This window comes from Lissotriton helveticus, chromosome 2_1 (assembly GCF_964261635.1).
Source record: "Lissotriton helveticus chromosome 2_1, aLisHel1.1, whole genome shotgun sequence".
NCBI lineage: Eukaryota > Metazoa > Chordata > Amphibia > Caudata > Salamandridae > Lissotriton > Lissotriton helveticus.
The window spans coordinates 400773084-400792675 of NC_136059.1; the positions used below are offsets into that span (position 1 = coordinate 400773084).

Here is a 19592-nt window from a genome sequence, read left to right on the forward strand (position 1 = left end):
GCCAGCTACTCCTTTACGCTCATCTACACCCATAACAGATGTAGAAAGTGATACAGGAGAGTGAGAACATCCTAGGGATGACGAAGACACAATCCCTGAGGATGAAGATCCATGGGAACAATATAATGTAGGGTCAGATAACGATAACGAACCTGACCTGTATCCCTCAAAACCTTCACCACCTGACGATAATACTGGTTTTGCATAACTAATTAATAGGGCAGCAAAATACCACAAGGTAGAGCTACATGCAGTACCTCAATAGAGGATTTCCTGTTAGAAACACTACCTGCTGCACAAAGAACATCAGGGACACTACCAATGCTTAAGGGCCTCCTCAATCACACATCAGAGATATTCAAAGACCCGGTGAGGGCTAGGGTATTAAACCCAAGAATTGATAAAAAATATAAGGCAGCTCCAAAAGACCCAATATTTATCAAGGGACAAATTCCTCTAGACTCACTAGTGGTCACAAACGCTCGCAAGAGAGCAAACTCTTTAACTACAGGAGAAGCTCCACCTCCTGACAAAGAGTCTAAGCTAATAGATGCCTCCGGCAGAGAGTAGCATCAGCGCCAAACAGCTGGCGCATAGCTAATACGCAAGCGCTACTTGCACTGTATGACAGAGCTCATTATGATGAATTAGAAAAACTCATCACGCACCTACCTAAAGAACACCAAAAGAGAGCAGATCAACTCATACAGGAAGGAAAGATAATAACTAATACTTCCATTAAGTGCGCACTAGACGCAGCAGACACTGCAGCAAGATCCATAAACACAAGCATCATGCTAAGGAGACATGCATGGCTTAGAGTTTCAGGGTTCAAACAAGAGGTACAAACATCATTATTGAACCAACCTTTTGATGAGAAAACACTTTTCGGCTCAGGGACAGATGAGGCCTTAGAAAAGATGAAAAAAGATACGGAAACGGCTAAATCAATGGGAGCATTGCAACAGCCAACTCAAAGAGGTTCCTTTCGTAGGTCCACCTATAGAGGAGGATCCAAAAATACAGGTACAAGCCAGCAACCAACCTCTTTTACACCAACATCACCCAGAGGTAATTCTAGAGGTAACTACAGAGGTAACAACAACAAGGGTAGAGGTCGCGGAAACAATAACAACCGCAACTCTCCAACCCCAAAGCAGTGACTTCATACAGCTCCCCCCAGACCATATAACACCGGTCGGGGGACGCCTATCACAGTTCCTACCCGTCTGGGAAAACATCACATCAGACAGGTGGGAGAGACAAATTATCCAACATGGTTATTGCCTGGAACTCACAGCTACCCCACCAAACATCCCCCCCCAAACAGCGTCCAATGAGACAAGAGCACCTGACACTGTTAAAACAAGAAGTACTATCCCTACTAGAAAAGCATGCCATAGAGAAGGTTCCACAACACCAACAAGGAACAGGAGTATACTCCCTATACTTCCTGATCCCCAAAAAAGACGGGTCTCTAAGGCCAATACTAGACCTAAGACCTAAGACCTCAACCTCCGGTCCACCCATAAATTCCTCCTGACTGTTCCTCCGTATAAGAGGAAGCGTCTCGGAGGCAGCTGCTTTGACCACCTTGCAGCTGCCTTCTGGAACTCTCTTCCCCTTCATCTAAAACTGAGCGACAACATCCTCAGCTTTAGACATTCCCTGAAGACCTGGCTCTTCTCTCAGGCACATCACTGAACTGCTTCATCTCTACTAATTGACTGTCGCGCCTTGTTCCTCTCTATAGCGCCATGAAGCCTCCGGGCGTACGAGCGCTCAACAAATGATGATTAACATTAACAATGCATACATAAATTCGGAACATTTCCACATGGTCACGCTCCAACAAGTACTTCCTTTACTGAAGAAAGGGGACTTTCTTTCTACACTGGATCTAAAAGATTCTTACTTTCATATCCCCATTCACAAAGCCCACAGGAAATACCTCAGGTTTGTGATAGAAGGACAACATTATCAGTTCAAAGTCCTTCCATTTGGTGTCACAACGGCACCAAGGGTGTTCACAAAATGCCTAGCAGTGGTTGCAGCTCACCTAAGAAGACAACAAATACATGTCTTGCCCTACTTGGACGACTGGCTAATAAAAGCCAAGTCACAAGAAGAATGTCTTCAAAACACACAAAAGACAATTCAGCTGCTACACCAGCTAGGGTTTACGGTGAACTATACAAAGTCACACCTGCAACCAAGCAACGTTCAACAATATCTAGGGGCTACTATAGACACAGAAAAAGCCAAAGTATACCCCAATCCAGTCAGGATTCAAACAATGCTTACAGTCATTCAAAGATTCCAACCACAACACTCACTAACAGCGCGAGTGTTCATGCAACTATTAGGGATGATGTCATCCTGCATACTGCTAATACCATATGCAAAACTACAGATGTGTCCGCTGCAAGAATGCTTAGCGACACAGTGGAATCAGGCTCAAGGACAGATTACAGATCTGGTGTTGGTAGACGACCGCACACACCGCTCTCTGAAGTGGTGGAACACAACAAACATTGCCAAGGGGCGGTCGTTCCTAGAACCAATTCCACAGGTGATAATAACAGCGGATGCATCGCTCACCGGATGGGGAGCGCATATGGAGAAATATACAGTACAAGGAAGATGGAGTGTGCAGGAGAAAAGACTGCACATCAATCATCTAGAACTACTAGCCGTGTTCCTAGCATTAAAAGCCTTTCAAATGCATGTTATCAACAAAGCAGTCCTGATCAGAACAGACAACATGACTGCAATGTATTATATTAAAAAACAGGGGGGGAGCACTCTCTCCAACTATCCAGACTAGCGCAGGAAATCTGGAGATGGGCCATTCCTCAAAACATCTATCTATTAGCCGAACACCTACCAGGAGTTCAAAATCAGATAGCAGACATCTTAAGCAGACAGTCAGAACAAAAACACGAATGGGAACTGCACCAACAAATACTGCAACCATTCTTCCAAAGATGGGGACAACCAGAGATAGACCTCTTTGCCACTCATCAGAACGCAAAATGCCAAAGCTTCGCATCCAGGTACCCACACCACCTGTCGCAGGGCAATGCGTTATGGATAAATTGGTCCAACAAATTTGCATACGCTTTTCCCCCTCTCCCACTAATCCCATTAGTGGTCCGAAAGCTGCAACAACACTCAATGACCATGATACTAGTAGCACCCACGTGGGCACGACAACCGTGGTTCACCACGCTCCTGCAACTCTCACAGGTGCCACACCAAAAGCTAAGAATTTTACCCATGCACCTTACACAGAACCATGGAGAAATAATGCACCCAGATCCCAAACAACTGAACCTAGCGATCTGGCTCCTGAAATCCTAGAATTTGGATACTTAGATCTACCACCAAATTGTATGGAGATCAGCGACGTGATCGTCAGGTGAGTCTGTAGGATAACCGCGATTCCGCCTCCCGTCTTGGAGCCTTCGCGGCTTATACCTGTAAGGCGGTAGCCTGGGGGCAAGGCGAGGGAAATGTCTGGGTTGGAGGAGTCTTTAATCCATGTCTCAGTCAGGAACAGAAGGTCCCAGGACATAGAAGACAGCAGCAGCCAAATGTCACTAGCGTGGCATGGTAGAGAGCGACAATTCAACAATCCCATGGAGTATGTTTTTATGGGTGTGGGATGAGTGATTAATAAGTCATGGGGGCATTTTGTATAAGGAGAAAAGGAGAAAGGGCAGCTGTTACATTTAAACAGGAGAGGGCTGGTCAGAGAAAGGTTGCACTGTGTGGAGGGAGTGCAAGTTGTCTTTCCTAGATCGATAAGCTGTGATCTAGACCAGACCTGCCTCTGTGCGGGATGGAAACCGGCAGCATGGCTGGCCCTAGGCCCGGAGCTGGCGCGGATGGGTTACATGTCTCTATGGTCAGATCACGCATGACTTACAACAGCCTCTGGTAGCTTTAAGCCTTAAATGGCAGGCAGACTTAGGGGAGGCCCTCGGATAGAAACCATGGGGAGAGATCCTAGAACGGGCTAGGAAGGGCACTAGGAACATGTGCTTTCAACTAATTCACATGTATTGCATAGGGCCTACCTAACACCCAGGAAAATTCATGAGTACTTTGGGGTATTGTCCACCTGCCCAAGGTGTAACCCGGAGGGGGCAGCGTTCCTTCACATGTTTTGGGAGTGGCCCCACCTGGGAGAATACTGGAGAGGGGTGACGACTGGACTGACCACAGTGACGGAGAAAGAGATAGCACAGACACCTGGTTCTTGCCTGTTGCATTGGTTTCCGCACACTGCTAAGACAAAAGTTACTAGTAAATTTATCGATTTGGGGTTAGTATTGGCAAAGAGGGAGCTTACTATTCACTGGAAGTTAAAGAATGCCCCCAACCTGCTGGGATGGAATGGGGAACTAGTGAAATGGGCGGAGACTGAGGGGACCTGCAGACTACAAATGGTTACGCGCACTGGGAATGAAAAGTCGATGGAAATGGAGCATGCATGAGTGGCACTGGTGGACTTGGTGAAGCACCCGCTTAAGGACGCAGAAGACCCGCTGGGGGAGGTGAGCGCAACACCGGGCGACTGAATCCAGCGATTCCTCGCAGGCTTGAGCATAGCGTGGGGCCTGGGAAGGACTAGTTGAGGGCTTCCTTCCACTCTCTCCACGATATTGACCCCTGGATTTCGGGATGTAGGGGACATGGAACAAGGGTGATGCACTAGGTGGATACGAGTGGATTGGATGTATATTTGTAAAGCGCGAATTGCTGCCCGGAGGCGTCCAAGCGCTAAAAATACCGTGGACCCGTACTATGGCCCAGTGGGGAAGAAAAAGTGGAAATTAATTAGACTGGGTGAAATAAAAAGGTTTTCAGCTGTTTACGGAAGGCTAAAAGGTTAGGGTTAGCTCTAAGATGCAACGGAAGGGCGTTCCAGGCCCTGGCCGCGTTGTGTGAAAAAGACCTGCCTCCGGATCTAGATCTTTTTATTCTGGGGGCCACTGCAAGGAAGGTCTGACTAGAGCGTAGGCTTCTATTGGGCGTGTAGTGGGTGATTAGGTCCCGAGTGATCCTGGGGCCAGTGTTCCAGAAGGCCTGATGAGCTATGCACATGGCCTTGAACATAACTCTCTGACGCACTGGCAGCCAGTGGAGGGTTACCAATCCGGCCCTCACTGACTGTCTGCGGGGAATGTCAAGTAAAATGCGGGCTGCGCAGTTCTGGGCTGTTTGAAGCCTTCTCAGAGTGGATTCCGGGGCCCCAAGGTAGAGTACATTATTAAAATCAAGGCGTGACTGAATTAGACCTTGTACAGCTGCTTGTCTGGCCTCCAGGTGAAGTAGAGGAAGAATTCTCCTCAGCATCCTCATGATGCCAAAGCATGTGGCTGAGAGTTTTGTGGCTTGTACACTAAAGGACAGAGATCTGTCGAGCCAGACTCCGAGACTCCTGGACATTTTATTGAGGCAGCACCATGCCTGAGGGGGGTGTGTTTCTTATGGAGAGGGGGAGGGGATGCATGGCGGAGGGTGGCATTCCCATGAGGAATCCTGCTGGGATGTCCACTCTGAGGAGCTGCTCTGGGATAACTACATAAGGCTAGACATGGGAGGGGAGGTGAAATGGTGGGAAGAAATACCTGTTGCCCACCCGATGGGAAGATCGATGCTGGGAAGGGAAGAAGGACCTTATGACACTAAGCGGGGGGATACCTGCACTGGCCTCCAATTGCACCGCTTGATCATCTGTAGTGCCCTCATGGCTGTTTTTCCCATGACGTCAACTTGAAAAAAAAAAATAAATATCGGTTTGAAAAAAAAAATGCATGTTGGCGTTAATGGGAATAATGATTTCTGTTTGTATTTCAGTACAATTCGCTGAGTTAATAAGCAATCTTTTGCTTGTTCATCCTTGAGCTGTACCCTATAGTGGTCTGTATATAAATTAACTACATTTACAACATTTTGACTACCACACCATATTTTGATATATAATCAGGAGGGGACGATCTTGTTGATGGATTGGAGTCCATATTCTCCTCTGATAAACCTTTCTACATCTCTTGCCACACATCTTTCTCCCCATGTTAGCCTTCTCCCCAAGGTGCTCATTTTCGTCATTTAAATATTCCTGTGTTCCTCCTGTGAAGTTGGTTTTACTAAGTGAACCCCTAGGTCTATGGACGCCATTTCACTGTTTTTTTTTCCTGTTGTCTTAGTAAGTATTCTAAAACTCTGGAGCAGTATTGCCATTTCCACCTTATAATAATGTTTTTTTTCTCTTAACCTCGAGAGATTGGTTGATGATGATAACCAACTCACCCTTTGTTTTTCTGCTTTTATTTCCTTCAATCCCATTTTGGAGGCGAGAGAGTGGGAAGGTTCAGCACCTGGTGTCTTTTGTTTTCAACCCATGTGGCTCACTGGCGCTGATACAACTTTTAAATGCTCCAGGCTATTTGTTTGTCTTTAAAAGTACAATTTTCTGAGCTCTGACAAATTATGGTCATGCCACATTGGGTTTGTAAACTTGTTCACCGACAGCAAATAGTTTAATGGTGTTTCTTAGAGAAGTCCTAAATCCATTTTCTAAATCTAATGACGCAAATTCTTGGGTGTTAAACTTTATTTGATCTCCAGGGTCTTAAAAGCAGCATACAATACATAGCAAAACAACAATAAATAGTTATCCTTAAAATTATACATGGCTGCATGGTTAAAACTTTATATAAAATTCTAATTACTAGTCGTGTTAGCCATGATTATCTGAGAGCAGAGATTAATCAACCTAAAAGGACAATCTTTGTACAAATACTCTTACTCAATACAGGGTCTCACTCTTATACGGGTTAACTAGACTAACCTTACAAGTATAAAACATTTTTTTTTTTAAAACAAAGCAAACAACATCTACGACCTGCATCTTGCAACCTTTTAAAAGGATAACTATCACCGAGCAAGTGCAGATTGAAATTAAAAAGTAATAAGACACATGTGCAAATAAGCAGAACATAATCTCTAACACCTAACATGTGGTAGAAGTTTAAAAAGACACCCTATTCAGAGAGTTATTGTAATTAAGATGGAGCTCAGTGAAGGCAACCACTGATGGCCTATTGTTTGATATGTAAGGTCATTACAGTAATCAAGAAACATCAATTGAATAATTTACGCTTCGCTGTTCCTAGCCCAGGTAAAGAGTACAACATTTATATATTAAAATATACACTTGGAGAAAAGTCCCTTCAAAAGTGAGGTAGCCATATCATGAGAACTTGAGTAAAGTTATTCTAAAGTACGTAAATGTTCACAGTCCGTCAAAACCAGAAAGTTGGATAAATGCGAAGTGGTAAGAAAACATCTAAGCAAATAAAAACTGAACAGCATGTTGCCACCACAGGGGATTCCCGATTGCACTCTACAGACCAAATCATGGATGCACGTAGAATGGTGCTAATCAGTAGCAGAGATCAGTCTAGGGTTAACTATTGTTTTTTTTTAGCCTGGTTCCTGTTAATGAACTTTCATTGGAGGATACTAGCTTTACAAATTGAAGCAGCAGCTACTTTTTTTGGGGGGGGAGAACAGATTGTTGGGACCACCTGTGGCAGTTACCTTATTTTCCAGTGATTTTATTGATACTAATGGATTGCTTAAACTTGGGATATGCATGAAGGATAAAGATCATAAACTTAATGTTTAGAGCCGTGTTCTCTGGATTCAAGGCTGCAATGATACCATGCTTGCAGGTACGGACTCCAAGCTTGTTCCACTCAGGCCTCAATTTTGATCTACGCAAGTCCAACAGTGGTGGACAGAGGCATACCACGTGCACCAGACATTCCTCTGATTGACCACAGCCCCTACACACCACCTCACTCGATGTACACCGCCAGGTAGGAATATGTTTTAAAAAATACCACTCACCCAGCCTAAGTGCCAAAAATATCTTTTAAATGTATAGAATATGTGCTAGCAAGGTGAGGCGAAGATGGGTCCAACTAATAAGATTTAATTACTGCCCATGTGTGTTTTCGTTTAGCTAAAATCTCTCTGTCGGACAAACTGGCGCACACTTGAGTTCGCTTCTTGGTGCTTGCTTTAAAGGCTTCTTTACTTTGGTTGAGAGCCCACAGCTCACTTGCTGATCATTTTAGCAGGCATTCATTAAAAAACAGATTGTGTGACTCACCAGAGTTGCTGATGCGGATGTCAGTCCATAACAGGGACCTGAGTGAGCCAGCGCTAGCCTGTCTCAACTTGTGGCACAGGTTAAGAAAGGCCCCTACACTTTGTAAAGAATAATTTACCTGACCAAACCCTAGGCAAATCTGGGCAGCGGACTAGGTTTTTGGTAGCTGTAGAACTTTTTTATAGATTTTAGTCACATGTTGGTTGAGTGCAATACTAAGCTTGCCAAAAGACATCGCATAATCGTACGACAAGGTGAGACCTATCTTGGCCCGCATTACCTCAGGCTAAGCAAGGTCCAGTCACTTTTTTAGCAAGTTTGGAAAGTCTGACTTGAAGTGCCAGGGCTTTCATGGCAATTTGACTACAATGTTTTAATTAAGGGCCTCTTGAATCAATGTAGAACCCCAGATAATTATAGGTTTTACCCATCGAAATTTGAAGGTTGTTGTACGACCAGTCGCCACCTCTATAACACTTCCTGCCTTATATACTTGAGTTTTCTTTAGCTTAACCTGCAAGTTGTTCATGGTGGAGTCCCTATATAATGTATTCAGCAGGCACTGTTCTGACTCTCGTACGATTGAAGAGAGCAAGATCATCGGCATATAGGAGATTGCTGATCTGCCTACCACCGAACTTCGGAGCGTGGCTATTGATTGCATCCAATTCTGCTGAAAGGTCAGACACAAACAGGTTAAAAAGCAGGGGGGCTAACACAAATCCCTGTTTTACCCCCCTGGATGTCGTATTTTTCTGGATAGATGTGAACCACAGCCTATCTTCACTTGAATCCAGGTGTTAGTATGGAGCTGGATGATTGGAGACAGTAAATTGGACAGAATTCCCCATTTCGTTAGTTTAGCCCATAGCACGGGATCAAAAGCAGCTTTATAATCCACAAAGCAGAAAAAGAACGCAGTAGAAGAAGCATTTGCTTTATCAATGAGGATAGATAAGGCTAGAGATTAGTCAATGTGCCGGAGTTAGCCACAAAGCCTGTTTGATATTTTGGTATCAGGTCCTTTGAGTTGGCACAATATCTCAGATCTTCAAGCAGCAAACTGGCGAAAAACTTAGCCTCAGTATCAGTTAAAGCAATCAGCCTAAAGTTGCATGGGGCTGATCTGAAGCCAGTCTTATGTATCGGCTGAAATATTGCACCGCGCCAAGAGTCGGGTATGGTTGAGCTTAGTATGCTGTATTCAAACTGGTTAACTAACTGCTTAGTCCAAAAAGGAATGTTCGTTTTGAACAAGGCCAGTGGTGTTCCATCCGATCTTGCTTTAGTTAATATCTTGCCCAGCTTTGTAGATGAAATGGCGCAAAGTCCTCGCTGTCCTTGAGCATCTTCTGTTTCCTCAACAATATCCAAATGCTCTTCTTCTCATAAGCCCAGTTTTTTAGGGGTGGTACAGTCCCTAGACCTATGGTCTTTTGGAAGGAGCAGATTTTACAACATTTCTGCGATTCCTTCTGTGCAAGTTTATGGTAGCATTTCTGCAGAATCTAAAAGGAGTATTCTTCATCAGTCTCAACTGATGAATTCCGAAGACACCCAGTGAGAGTCAATACAACAAAACTATGCATTCTGACTGCCAAACCTACCCTTCCCACCCCAGCGTAGAAGCTCAAAACAAAACCTGGTCTTATTTTTGCTTAAGATCTCAGCAACTCCAGACGTTCTCAATTCCTTATCGAACTTTGATATCAGTAATTTTCTAAACTTTTAGTCATGGCATCAAGTGCTTTTTACAATGACAGTTAGTCCAGAACTCTTGACACTGCTTCTGAACCCAAAGGCAGGAAAAATAAATCTAAGGGTGGCAGATAAATACTGGGGATTGCAGACTTATTTTCAACATCAGATGAAGTCACAATGACTTATCCTGTGGTGGACACCAGAAAAATAAGGAATATGCTACTTACCAGTATGCATCTGTTCGAGGCATATGGGCTGCAGAGTGGTACATTTATGAATAGATCGCCATCTGGTGTTGGGCTCGGATGATTGCACTTGTTTTTCTCTTGGAGAAGTCTTTGTAGTCACTGGATCGATGACTCCTCCTTTGGGTGCTAGTGCGCATGGGCATCGGCTCCATCCTTAGATTGTTTTGCCATAGTAGGGTTAGATGGAGTAGTGTAGTAGAATACAGAAAGGGATGCCCATGTAAGTGTATCTAAATAAGATAATGTTGGGACAGACACAGGTTTCCGGGGAGGCAGGGAGGGCATGTACCACTCTGCAGCCCTCTATGCCAAGAACAGATGCATACTGGTAAGTAGCATATTCCGTTCGAGGCATATGGGCTGCAGATGGTACATTTATGAATAGATTATACAGCAGTTACCTCCCTAGCGGTGGTCACCCGTGTCTGTCGCAACCGTTTGAAATAAAGTTTTTAATACAGCTTGGCCCACTCTTGCTTGTTGTGTAGCCTGCACATCAACACAGTAGTGTTTTGTGAAGGTATGTGGTGTAGACCAAGTTGCTGCTCTGCATATGTCATCTAGGGGAATGTTTCCTAAGAATGCCATAGATGCTCCTAGCTTACGTGTAGAATGAGCTCTAGGAGGAACAGCTAACGTTCTCTTTGCTTTAATGTAACATATTTGTATACATCTTACAATCCATCTGGCGATGCCCGCTTTAGAGATAGCATTGCCCTTATGTGTTGGGGAAAACGCTACAAATAGTTGTTTAGTTTTCCTGAAATTTTGTGTTCTTACGATGTAGTACAATATTGCCCTTTTGACATCTAATGTGTGTAGGGCCCTTTCTGCTACAGTCTGTGGTTTTGGGAAAAAGACTGGTAGTTCCACTGGTTGATTGATGTGAAATGCTGAAATTACTTTGGGCAAGAACTTTGGGTTTGTTCTAAGAACCACTTTATTCTGGTGTAACTGTAGGAATGGTTCTTGTATGGTCAATGCCTGTAATTCGCTTAATCTCCTGAGGGAGGTAATGGCTATAAGGAAGGCCACACCTTCCATGTAAGGAATTGTATTTCACACCTATGCATAGGTTCGAAAGGTGGTCCCATTAGTCTGGTGAGTACTATGTTAAGATTCCAGACCGGGGAAGGTGGTAATCTTGGTGGAATGACTCTTTTAAGGCCTTCCATGAAGGCTTTGATTGCTGGCACTCTAAACAGGGATAGGTGTTGCCTGTTTTGTAGGTACGCTGCTATAGCTGCTAGATGTACTCTGATAGATGTGTACGCAATATTACATTGCTGTAAGTGTAGTAAATAGCAAATAATGTCTTTTGTTGATACGTCCAGAGGGTTGATGTTATTACCGGTACAGTATACCGCAAACCTCTTCCACTTAGCTGCGTAGCATGCTCTGGTGGTGGGACGTCTCGCTTGCTTAATGATCTCCATACAATTTGGTGGTAGATCTAAGTATCCAAATTCTAGGATTTCAGGAGCCAGATCGCTAGGTTCAGTTGTTTGGGATCTGGGTGCATTATTTCTCCATGGTTCTGTGTAAGGTGCATGGGTAAATTTTTTAGCTTTTGGTGTGGCACCTGTGAGAGTTGCAGGAGCGTGGTGAACCACGGTTGTCGTGCCCACGTGGGTGCTACTAGTATCATGGTCATTGAGTGTTGTTGCAGCTTTCGGACCACTAATGGGATTAGTGGGAGAGGGGGAAAAGCGTATGCAAATTTGTTGGACCAATTTATCCATAACGCATTGCCCTGCGACAGGTGGTGTGGGTACCTGGATGCGAAGCTTTGGCATTTTGCGTTCTGATGAGTGGCAAAGAGATCTATCTCTGGTTGTCCCCATCTTTGGAAGAATAGCTGCAGTATTTGTTGGTGCAGTTCCCATTCGTGTATTTGTTCTGACTGTCTGCTTAAGATGTCTGCTATCTGATTTTGAACTCCTGGTAGGTGTTCGGCTAATAGATAGATGTTTTGAGGAATGGCCCATCTCCAGATTTCCTGCGCTAGTCTGGATAGTTGGAGAGAGTGCGTCCCCCCCTGTTTTTGAATATAATACATTGCAGTCATGTTGTCTGTTCTGATCAGGACTGCTTTGTTGATAACATGCATTTGAAAGGCTTTTAATGCTAGGAACACTGCTAGTAGTTCTAGATGATTGATGTGCAGTCTTTTCTCCTGCACACTCCATCTTCCTTGTACTGTATATTTCTCCATATGCGCTCCCCATCCAGTGAGCGATGCATCCGCTGTTATTATCACCTGTGGAATTGGTTCTAGGAACGACCGCCCCTTGGCAATGTTTGTTGTGTTCCACCACTTCAGAGAGCGGTGTGTGCGGTCGTCTACCAACACCAGATCTGTAATCTGTCCTTGAGACTGATTCCACTGTATCGCTAAGCATTCTTGCAGCGGACGCATCTGTAGTTTTGCATATGGTATTAGCAGTATGCAGGATGACATCATCCCTAATAGTTGCATGAACACTCGCGCTGTTAGTGAGTGTTGTGGTTGGAATCTTTGAATGACTGTAAGCATTGTTTGAATCCTGACTGGATTGGGGTATACTTTGGCTTTTTCTGTGTCTATAGTAGACCCTAGATATTGTTGAACGTTGCTTGGTTGCAGGTGTGACTTTGTATAGTTCACCGTAAACCCTAGCTGGTGTAGCAGCTGAATTGTCTTTTGTGTGTTTTGAAGACATTCTTCTTGTGACTTGGCTTTTATTAGCCAGTCGTCCAAGTAGGGGAAGACATGTATTTGTTGTCTTCTTAGGTGAGCTGCAACCACTGCTAGGCATTTTGTGAACACCCTTGGTGCCGTTGTGACACCAAATGGAAGGACTTTGAACTGATAATGTTGTCCTTCTATCACAAACCTGAGGTATTTCCTGTGGGCTTTGTGAATGGGGATATGAAAGTAAGCGTCTTTTAGATCCAGTGTAGAAAGAAAGTCCCCTTTCTTCAGTAAAGGAAGTACTTGTTGGAGCGTGACCATGTGGAAATGTTCCGAATTTATGTATGCATTGAGAGGTCTTAGGTCTAGTATTGGCCTTAGAGACCCGTCTTTTTTGGGAATCAGGAAGTATAGGGAGTATACTCCTGTTCCTTGTTGGTGTTGTGGAACCTTCTCTATGGCATGCTTTTCTAGTAGGGAGAGTACTTCTTGTTTTAACAGTGTCAGGTGCTCTTGTCTCATTGGACGCTGTTTGGGGGGGATGTTTGGTGGGGTAGCTGTGAGTTCCAGGCAATAACCATGTTGGATAATTTGTCTCACCCACCTGTCTGATGTAATGTTTTCCCAGACGGGTAGGAACTGTGATAGGCGTCCCCCGACCGGTGTTATATGGTCTGGGGGGAGCTGTATGAAGTCACTGCTTTGGGGTTGGAGAGTTGCGGTTATGGTTTCCGCGACCTCTACCCTTGTTGTTGTTACCTCTGTAGCTACCTCTAGAATTACCTCTGGGTGATGTTGGTGTAAAAGAGGTTGGTTGCTGGCTTGTACCTGTATTTTTGGATCCTCCTCTATAGGTGGAACTACGAAAGGAACCTCTTTGGGTCGGCTGTTGCAATGCTCCCATTGATTTAGCCGTGTCCGTATCTTTTTTCATCTTTTCTAAGGCCTCATCTGTCCCTGAGCCGAAAAGTGTTTTCTCATCAAAAGGTTGGTTCAATAATGATGTTTGTACCTCTTGTTTGAACCCTGAAACTCTAAGCCATGCATGTCTCCTTAGCATGATGCTTGTGTTTATGGATCTTGCTGCAGTGTCTGCTGCGTCTAGTGCGCACTTAATGGAAGTATTAGTTATTATCTTTCCTTCCTGTATGAGTTGATCTGCTCTCTTTTGGTGTTCTTTAGGTAGGTGCGTGATGAGTTTTTCTAATTCATCATAATGAGCTCTGTCATACCGTGCAAGTAGCGCTTGTGTATTAGCTATGCGCCAGCTGTTTGCCGCTTGTGATGCTACTCTCTTGCCGGAGGCATCTATTAGCTTAGACTCTTTGTCAGGAGGTGGAGCTTCTCCCGTAGTTAAAGAGTTTGCTCTCTTGCGAGCGTTTGTGACCACTAGTGAGTCTAGAGGAATTTGTCCCTTGATAAATATTGGGTCTTTTGGAGCTGCCTTATATTTTTTATCAATTCTTGGGTTTAATACCCTAACCCTCACCGGGTCTTTGAATATCTCTGATGTGTGATTGAGGAGGCCCTTAAGCATTGGTAGTGTCCCTGATGTTCTTTGTGCAGCAGGTAGTGTTTCTAACAGAATAGGTTCTGCATGTAGCTCTACCTTGTGGTATTTTGCTGCCCTATTAATTAGTTGTGCAAAACCAGTATTATCGTCAGGTGGTGAAGGTTTTGAGGGATACAGGTCAGGTTCGTTATCGTTATCTGACCCTACATTATATTGTTCCCATGGATCTTCATCCTCAGGGATTGTGTCTTCGTCATCCCTAGGATGCTCTCCCTCTCCTGTATCACTTTCTACATCTGTTATGGGTGTAGATGGGCGTAAAGGAGTAGCAGGCCTAGTGTGAGGAAGAGGAGAAGAGGGTGTGTCTCTAGGTTGTGGAGAAAGAGGAGGAGTTGTGTTTGTCCCCATTGTTCTCTTCTTAGGAGGAGTTTTGTCGTCCGACTGTTCATTCTTCCTCTTTTTAGGTAGTTCTGTCACTACCTTGCCAGTTTGCGGATCAATAAACAGAGTCTTTTGTTTAGGATCTGTTTGATGCTCCTGTATCGGTACCGAAGTTTTTGGGTCCGAAAGGTGTTTTTTCTTCTGACTGTCCATTTGTATTTTCGGCACCGAGAATTTATTCGATTCCGATGTTTTCGGTGTCGAAGATGTCTTCGACGTCGAAGCATGTCTCTGTTTCGACTTCGAGCTTTCCTTTGTGTGGAGCTTCGGTGTCGAGGTGGACCGTTTCTCGGATCCACCGTGGTGGGAGACCGAATGTTTCGGTTTCGTTGCCGGGCCCGAAGGCGGGGCGTCTGAAACTTTTTTCGGTTGTCTGACCGGGCTCGAGGGCGGGGTCGACACCGTGCGGGGTCTGTTCTTTGGTAAGGGGACGTCGTCACTCACGGTTTGATGAACGTCGATCTCCTCGACGTCGGACTCGTCCGCTTGTGACCCCGTCTCGTCCTCCTCTTCTTCTTCCTCCTCCTCTTCGGGATGCTGGTCCTCGAACAGCTCCGGGATTGCTTGTGACTGCATTCTCGATACCTCGTGTCTTCGGGCTCGACGGTTTCTAATCGTCGACTTGGAGGAGAATGCTGCACAGGCCTCACAGTCCCTGGATTCGTGTTCAGGGGACAAGCAGAGGTTGCACACCTCGTGTAGGTCCTTGTGTGGGAACTTAGCACCACACGTTGGACATTTTTTGAATGGAGTCCTTTCCATGGACTCCGGGCTGGACTACGTCGAGATGGGCTTCTTGGTCTCGTCGACGTAGCAGTTGGAATTCTTGTTGTTGACGTCGGAACGTGTCGAAATGGAAGTGTAGCCGCGTTCGATAACAATACCGTCAAATTGGAAATGGAATACGCTCCGAATATAACCTTCTTTGCTGAAGTCGGTCCGGAGCGCTTCGATCCTCATCCGAACCCGATGGCGGAAAAAAACAATCTAAGGATGGAGCCGATGCCCATGCGCACTAGCACCCAAAGGAGGAGTCATCGATCCCGTGACTACAAAGACTTCTCCAAGAGAAAAACAAGTGCACTCATCCGAGCCCAACACCAGATGGCGATCTATTCATAAATGTACCATCTGCAGCCCATATGCCTCGAACATATGTTTCCGGGCCAAACCACTAGAGTTCAGTGGAATAATGCACAAAACATGAATCCAGAAGAGATGCACCATGCAAAAGAACAAGTTATAAACTTTTTGTAATGCTCTTTCATTTGGATACTACATCAAACCATAAACCCTTCACAGTTCGAATATTCTGCAGGCTGAAGCTTTTTGCAGTACTACATGATGCTGCTGTTATCTGTGAGAACCTGTACCAGCCTCCCTTCATGGACGGTCGGAAGGCCTTCAACGCCAGGCGAATAGCCTAAAGCTCTAACAGACTTGACGTGTTCTACGACTGACTAAGTCAAAGATAGGCGTTGACCTGCGCCATCACTTTCGTGAACACCTAACGAGACCGGATATGGTCAAAAAGGAGCATGGCAAACTGAAAATTCTCCTAGCCAACACAGAACCTCAGGTAGTGTCTGAGGGACTGCGGGATGGGCAAATGAAAGTATTTGTCGTGCAGGTTCAAGGTTACCATCCAGTCGCCTTTACCCAGGCCAGAGAGAACATGGACCGGTGTGAGCATTTTGATTTTGACCTTCCACAGGAATGCATTAAGAGGGTGATGATCTAAAATAGGATGAAAGCCTCCATACGGCTTCGGTACGGGGAAATAGCCAGGAGTAACAACCCGTCCCTATTTCCCAGTCCAGCACCCTCTTGATGACACCTTTGGACATTACAACTCCCACCTCTAGTAGTAGAAAGGGTATGTGCTTTTCAGAGGTTCTCTGATGTGGGCTGAAGCTGTGGTGGGTTGGCTCTGATCAGTGGTGTCTGGTCATCAGCCTGTTCTCTGGTGAGCAAGAGCAAGGTTTAGACTTCGTGCCAATAAGGGTGTCTGTTTGGGCTTTGTTGAACGATTGTCAGAAGAAGCCGGCCAGGATGAAGGCCTTCAGTGACCAAATTTACTTTTATCACAAGAGTAGAAAGTTGCAGATCCAGGCCCACAGCAGCATGTCTATAACTACAGCAAAGGAAGCACTCTCCTCTGTTGGTGGCCCAATAGGGGAATTTAAACCTGCATCAGTGGAAGTTATCAAGCCCACTGACCTCTTGTAAATCCATATATTAACTGTTGTCATCACTATGGGGAGGTAAATTATATTCATTTTCCTCTCCAAGTGCTGGCAACTCCTTGTCAGATTTGGAACCAAAACGCTAGTGGAGCAACTAAGGATGGGTCTGTGGTAGAGAAAGTGTTTTGTCTGAATCATACTGATCAGGAATCAGGTGCACTGGAGCAGGGTCAGTGTGTGAAACAGTCAACATTGACTCAGATTCAGCTCAGGGTTGGACACAGTCTACAGCAGGTCCTCTGCCGATGCTGGTCCCAAAGCCGTCGGCAGGGGATATACTTAAGGACTAAGAGCCTGAGTCCATTTCCCCCACTGGAATGAAACCCAAGGCAGGTTCCAGAGGCTCGGACCGCGCAGAGGAGAGATACATCACCAGTAACCTAACTGGATATCTCTTCGGATCCATGGATGTGCAAGGCGCGTGAGAGGGACCCAGAGGAATGCCGAAAATCCAAACAGTGGGATTAGCTCTTCATTCGGGAAATAGATTGACTGGCACCATGACATCCTCACAACTTCTCTTTAGACAGAGAATGGTTGGATGGGGTTGAGAACCCATTCACCTCCTTGTGTTTCTACTTTGATATGGACTTCGACTTACTGCATGACCTTGACTTCGGGAAAAGGTCAATATCCTGAACTTTGAGCGTGACACTTCACTGCCTTTGTGTGCATGAAGGCACCTTCCTCAAACAACTGGGTGCTGTGTCCTGAGCCCATCCCAGATGCACACCTTGTGCGAGTCCATCACCAAAATCTGTTTACGACAATGACCCATTGTTTGAACCATGTGCTATTAAGTGGGGGCATCATTTCCCTTGCACCCCAGAAGTCAACCGACGAAAGAGGAAGCAGAGCTCCGATATGTGCTCCAAAGAGCAAAAAGAAAGGAGCTGACGGTGCACAGGAGTGGTGCTTATATGTGGCTCAGCTCTGTCATTTCTGGGGTGAAACAAAGTCAATGCACATTGCATGGGAGCCCTACTGTGAAAACTTCCGTATCCAGCCTGGCACCTGGGAAATATTCTAAAGAGGAGTAATCTGTGGTTACAAGTATCCATCAGAAACCTATTACATGCAGTGAAAGAAGAAATTCAAAGTCCTGGGATTCCAGGAGAGCTTATCCAAACAGCAAAACTCCATATAATGTATGAGAAAAGGAATTTATTTCTGGGACACTGAAATGGAGTTTTTTTTTTAAAGAGGTTAGGTGAAGAAAGCATGGTTAAAACATGGTGAAAAGGAAAATTGTTTCCAGTCAAGCACCTAAATGGAGGTTTACGCCCATTTTGTTTGCCATTATGTAGTTGCAAGTGTGGCAGCACGAAGCACACATAGTTAAATATGTTACTTGAAGCACAAATATAGTTAAATATGTTGCTTGGACACACTATAAACACCAGAGCAAATGTTTATACTAAATGTCATCATTTCTGCTTACCAACTGAAAATTTCTCAAAACATACAGAGTTGAGATTTCACAGGGTTAAATGTAGTCATTTATTGCGCAGTCAGCACTGGGGATGAAGTAGATAGGGCGGTGGGCATCTGAGGAGGTTCTTAACAGCTTACTTTGCATATTACCTTTGCATATTAAGTTATTAAAATAAAAATTAAAAATAATTCAGAAATATCCATACCTTTAGTAACTTTACTGCACAGATTAAATTACTATCCACTGGATTTGAAAAAAGGGCAGTCAGTAAATCCCACAAAGCGCCCTGAAGGACTTCGGCTCGTGCAATCTGCCCTTTTGCTCCCTTAACCTGTAAATTAACAAGTGATATTTACATTAAACTGAAGTTTTTTCTGTAAACATTTCCATAGACATTTAAATTCAAGAGTGGAAAGGATTATATTAGTTTTATAAGTTGCTTATTTACATGCACCTTAACAAAGAACATACAGAACCATCAATAATATTGCTTGATTTATTCCTCACATTATCTTACCACTTGGTCAAACTACACTGTTAATTCTGCAGTTACTGCAAGCGTAAAGATGTGAGTTTTGGCCCTACATCATGTTTGTTGTTGTTTAATAGTCACCAATTTCGTTAAGAAATACCGCAGAGCGCTGGGGAAGTGGTTGGTGAATGTGGAGGGTCCTGCTTAACCTGGTTCCAAATTCCGTCTATGTACTTTTATGGAAAACGTGATTGGAGGGTACAGTGCTTGTGAGAATGAACTCATACTTGTGGTTTCCGTGTATTGGCTGAATTGTTCCAGTGTTTTTTTTTAAATCAATAAAAGTTTGCTTATCAAAAAAATAGTCACCAATTTACATCCCTAACCACGCCTCACTTTTCCCCTTTGCTGGAAGGCAGTCCATTTAATATTTTCCTATAACTCTACATGTACACGTAGCACATTCAAGGCGGCAAAACACAACTCTTAGGATCATAAACAAGGGATTGAACAAAATGAAATTGAATGAACAATATGCCAAAATGAATGAGGTTTTCAACAATATTTTAAAGAGGAAGTTCATAAACTTGACTCGGGTCCCAATAGAACGCCTGGCTTTTGTTTTACTGAGACAGTACGGGATGTAGTTTGGTATCTGACATCAAGCACAT

General features: G+C 44.5%; 1 protein-coding gene across 1 annotated transcript in view; it reads right to left on the reverse strand.

Moving 5' to 3' along the window:
* PAIP1 (poly(A) binding protein interacting protein 1) overlaps positions 1 to 19592 on the reverse strand; it is a 545177-nt gene that overhangs the window by 310791 nt on the left and 214794 nt on the right. The window contains exon 6 of the mRNA XM_078675041.1: positions 18655 to 18780. Within this exon, the coding sequence (XP_078531167.1) occupies positions 18655 to 18780 (126 nt within the window). The remainder of the gene's footprint in view (positions 1 to 18654; positions 18781 to 19592) is intronic.